This window comes from Atta cephalotes, assembly GCF_000143395.1.
Source record: "Atta cephalotes unplaced genomic scaffold scaffold00003, whole genome shotgun sequence".
Classification (NCBI taxonomy): domain Eukaryota; kingdom Metazoa; phylum Arthropoda; class Insecta; order Hymenoptera; family Formicidae; genus Atta; species Atta cephalotes.
The window spans coordinates 899669-905261 of NW_012130067.1; the positions used below are offsets into that span (position 1 = coordinate 899669).

Sequence of the window (5593 nt, forward strand, 5' to 3'; positions counted from 1 at the left end):
AATATTATAAAAAGATACTTTTATTAATAATAATAAGTGAGGAAAATTTATCCTTTTCGAATCTTACGTTATTTTCTTGAATTTCTTATCTCCGCATGCTTCCGAGATGAAATTCAGCAATGAATCGCTCGAATCGATAAAAATACACACTATGGGCCTTGGATTGTATCGGATAATAATCAACTGAATAACTTTTATTTATTTATTTTTAAATTCAAATTTTGTTTTCATATTATAAAGTTTATATTAAGAAATTAAATTTTGTAATATTTGCGATGAAGTCTTTTCAAATCAAAACGCTTATTAATATTATAAAGATTTTTTTCAAGTTTAGATTTATTTTTAATTAAATAGAAATTTTAATAATTACGTAAATACGTATTTCTAATTGTGAATAAACGCGAGTAGATATAAAGAATAGACATAAAATTTATTTGTATGTCAATAGAATTATTATATTATTTTTAACAATTGTTTTCATATTTAACTGATTTCATTAATGTGATGGTTCTTTCGCGACGCGTTCGTGTTTCGCGCATCATACAGAAGCGTAAACGCTTACGCTTATTGCCAGCGGTGGTTATAGCTGGTAATAAAAAGGAGTATTTCTCCTTGTTGATTTCTGGCAAGCTATGAAGCTAGAATATGAGGCCAGGAACAACGAAAGGTGAGTTCAATCTGGCCAGAAGAAAGAAGATAAAGAAGATCTGTATAAGGTTGAAGATATAAAGATTGGTTTGTATCACCAATCAAAGTTTCAAAGGTAATAATAAATTAAATATTTGGGAGGGTAATTACTTTCGGGAGGGAAAATTTGCTCATGAGTTTTTTTATTTTTTAAATTGTTGATTATTTATTTAATATGATTGCGATTAGATTATTCCACTGATTTATCAGAACATGATAAGATTAAGACGTGATTAGGCACTAACGTGTTCATAGCAGTGTGTCTAAAATACATCACAGATATCCTAAAGTTATATTTATTGGGATATGTGATATATTTAGCATATAAAGGATTATATAAATACTATATCCTATATAAATATAATATAGAGCATATAGAGATTTATATAAAGTTGATGGTAGATTAGTGTGTAATCAAAGTTTAAAAAAATATAAAAGTGTATAAAAGTAAGCTAATCCTGGTGAAAATTTTTCTTAAAATTTTCCATATAATTTTTCAGAATTTCTCTATAATTTTATAATTTTCTCACATTTTTTTCTATGAAATAGAACATTTCTCAGAAAATCTACATCTTTTCTCATTTTCTCAAAGAATTTTTCATATATGTTAATTATGAAATATCGTAAGATTTTTAAGATTTTTTTACAAAATCTAAAAAATTAAAAAAAATTTTGTTTAAATTCTGGTATAAGAAATTTCAAAATATTTCAGAATTCATTTGTATGAAAAATTCTGAGAGAAGATGTAAACTTTCCGAATATTTCTGAGTATTTCTGAAAAATGTTCTAATTCGTACAAAAATTATGAAAAAAATTTTCACCAAAGAAATATTCGAAAGGATAATTTGCTTTCTTATATTTTTTAAATTATGTATTTATTCATTTTGTATGGTAGTTTGTAATATCAATTAAAGTATACAAGGTACATAAGGATAAGCCTATAAGGTTTCCCTGCATACATGCGATTATTTATGTAATCGGAAATTTAAACGTCTCCAATTAAATCACAAATTCGATTAAATGAAACTCCCTATAATAAAATGATAATTTAATTAATAAATTAAACTTCTAATAATTAATCACATTTTTCCGCATAAATAAATTAAGTTGTTTATAAAATCCCCGAACGGGAATCGCTATGTAAATTTAAATGCACGTTTCTAATTTTGGGTAATCACGAGTAAAACTAAAATAAAATATATATATTAAATGAAAAAGGTACAAATAGATAGAAACAATTAGATAAAATCAGGTAGGTAAGAAATAAGAATACGAGTAGAAATACGGAGATGAAATTTTCAACAATAAAGAAACTTAATTGATTTTGTAATTTTAAGAAATTTTGAAAATAAAAAATAAGAATATAGATAAGTAGAGATATGATTATTATGGAGGGGAGAGCATAATATGATGAATAATGGGATAAAAATTAATTGTATGATTTTAAAAAATTAAAATTAATTTATTCGCAATGCGGATTGTACATATTTGTATAAGTTTGTGTTTACGTGGAAAAATACAAGATTAGGAATTAGGTATAAATTATTCTATTGTTAATATTATCGCTATTATTAATATTATATAAAATTATATAAACGTATTATGTAAAATTATGTATTATTTTATATTTGTGAATTAAAATGCGCGCATTTTGAACTATTTTATTTGTAAATATAATATTATCCTATAATAAAAATATCCTATAATAAAAATATAAGATAATATTATAATTATAAATTATATTGTATTATATGTATATTATATTTTATATATTATTTTAAGATACGAATATCTGTCACATTTGTTAAATAAAATTGTAATTGTATCTTGTATATAATTTTTTATTGTAAAATAAATTATAAAAAAGTAATAAAAATGTTTTAAGTACCGTCAAATGGGATGACTTTGATTCAGTTAGAGTAACTTTGACTCAAAAATTTCAGGAATATATATAATGGTATGCATGTCCAAAATTAGGACATAAAACATCTTAAAACGTTTTTAAGGCCTATTTAAAATGTTTTATATTTTGATTCTGTGCTAAACGTGCTGTTTGTACATTATCAAAATTTGGAATAAAATTATCCCATTTTACGATATGTATATAAATAAAAGATGACCATCGATTATAATCGATGGGAGTGAAGAGCCTCTACAGATTGACTCGTTTTTTCTTCGTTGAAACTCTATTTCAAATTGAGAATATGCTAGTTTTGTGAGACAAACGGGATATTCTGCATTAAAAAAAAAAACATTATTTTTATGTAAGTATTACCTAATTGCGTAGAACAAAATAATATGTGTTTGTTTAATATTCATTTTTAAATTTCAGATTCAGCAGTTTCTATTTTCAATGGAGAAAATAAGAAGAAAATAAATCACAACATTTTCTAGTAATTCTTATAATTTATTTAATTTATTAAAATTAATTTATTAAAATTAAACGTGAAGCTTACTTTTTAATTACTGATGTCAACAATTAATTAACAATTAATTAAATTATTAATTATTATTTTACTTATTTTTGTGTTTTTAAATATATTAATTTGCAATGTATGATATAATAAATTTGGCTTTATCTTTTGCCATAATAAAAATTAATTTTCCACAAGTTTCTTTTCACTTTAATATTAACGTTTTCTCTTTTGGAAAGCAATAAAAATATATATATCGCTTCCCAAAGAGAAAGCGTTAATATTAGAGTAAGAAGTTTGTAGAAAATTAATTGAAACCAAATTCATATATTATGTATTGCGTAAGCAAATATAATTAAAAACACAAAAATAAGTAAAATAATAATAATATAATGCTTAATTCAAATAATCGTGGCAAATTGATATTATTGATATTATGGACATAACTAGCCAATAGCTATTCTTCTGAAGAATGGAATGATTGTGATTGGCCAGTTTCATAACATCGATGTAAATCATATAGTGTTTTCGACCCGAATGGATTTTCTTCCATTTTAGTTGGAATGTTCTACTATTGGTTGATGTTATACCAACAGAAAAGCATACAACGTCATTAATCCAACCTAGGTTCGTACAAATCTGCTCGGGTCGAATACGCTAATAATTTTAGCGTAAATCAAGCCGTAAATGTAGTCGTCACTAACGATTGGAGATTGCGTCTGCGTTCACGTTTGCGTCCCTTGAATCAAAACGAACCTGCTGATCAACAGATCCTTTTCGATTGGTCAAAAGACGCAAATGCGAACGCAGACGCAATCTTCAATCGCTAGTGCGATATCGGCCTAACGATAGTTCGGTGGCGCCTCTGCCGAGTCGCAGCTGCAGTGAGCCAGTCAGCGTCGGTGTACGTAAAATGGCGGACGGTGACATTGATTTGTACGCCGACGATCTCGAGCAAGATTTCGCGCAGGTAATTCGCATTTCTCTTTGATAATAATAAAACGACAGGAACGCGTACTCTTTATTCCCGTATGCTCGAAGAACATAGAGAAACGGTCTGCATATTTTTATATCCATGTTCGTAACGCTCGCTAACGCGCCGCACCGCGCCATAACGTACCGCGTCACCCTACGCCTTGCCGCAACTGTGTACGAACGATTATCGTTCCGCGTCTATTCCGTACGTATCGGAAACGAAGCTGAGTGGTGTCGGCATCGTAGTGTACGTGCGGCCGTTACTAACGATCGGCTCGCGCCGTTGATCTCTCATCGTGAACTGTTTACTGTGTGATCCCTGCCGCTTGTTATCGAACCGGCGCGGTGAGAGACAGCGAGAGAGGCTATTCCGAGGAGGAACGTACGAGCGCCCGCGTGCGCGCGCGCGCGCGCGACTAACGAACTAACGAACGGACGGACGGATGAACGAATAAACCGACTAGTTCGCAAACATATACGAGATAAGCTTCATTCCAATAGTGTTACCTCTTTCTTGTTATCGCGTAGTTGACCGATCGCCTGTAGCTAGTGCCTGTCTGCTGCCGTCGATCGCGCGCGCGATACCCGTTGCCGGAGCTAAGCGCTAAAACAGTAATACGGGTTCGCAACAGGAATCGACCGCAAAATGGTGCTAGCGGTAAGGCGAATATCGTGTAGTTTATTCTTTTATGTTTTCCCTCTCTTTCTCTCTCTCTCTCTCTCTTTCCTTCCGTTCTCTCTTTCCTTTTTCCTTCGTATTTTTTTGTGATTTGTAACCCTCACGTACATATACGCACATCACTGTACACAAATTCACATACAACATGTACATATATTACGACGTATCGCACTGCATGCGAGATTATATTTTTTTCTTTGCAGTCTCTAACAATTTTATTTCCTATTCTTGAATATATTTTCCTTTTTGCGGAAAAAAAAACGCTGTTTTAGAATATCGCGGCAGGAATTGAAATCTATGTAATTTCATACAGCTCAATTTTTATTATTAAGAACTTGAATTGCAAGGGATTGAATCTTTATCAATCCTTCTGCAAGATAAGATTGTATATAATTTTTATATAGAAGTGAGAAAATTCAATAGCGACATTTATTGTAAAACATATAAAGTGTTAGTTCAGAATTAAATGTACTTTTAATTTTATTTTTTTAAATAGTGTTCATTTTATTTATATAAATATAATTACATGTTGCAGAAAGAAATATAAAGAATAATTGAATGCAGTGTGTTGCATAAACCTTGCACATCCGCTGCGCCAAAGTCTGAACTGAAATTGAAATTACAGTGAGTTCAATCTCTGCTCCATCATATCTTCACAATGCAAAAAGTCTGTATATCTGCATATCTGTTACAGTCGAAGTGTACGATCGGTTGATCGGTTGAACCACAGGGTGCGCAGGAAGTTGAGTGTAATAAGAAAATGGTACATCTAACGATTTTTTACATATTGATGTAATTTATTTTTCATGAATTAATATGTATATGTATATATATATAT

The 5593-nt window shown here is 29.7% G+C and overlaps 1 protein-coding gene across 1 annotated transcript in view; it reads left to right on the forward strand.

Moving 5' to 3' along the window:
* The first annotated feature begins 4014 nt into the window (after positions 1-4014).
* LOC105624752 (cleavage and polyadenylation specificity factor subunit CG7185) overlaps positions 4015-5593 on the forward strand; it is a 13836-nt gene continuing 12257 nt past the window's right edge. The window contains exon 1 of the mRNA XM_012206109.1: positions 4015-4071. Within this exon, the coding sequence (XP_012061499.1) occupies positions 4015-4071 (57 nt within the window). The remainder of the gene's footprint in view (positions 4072-5593) is intronic.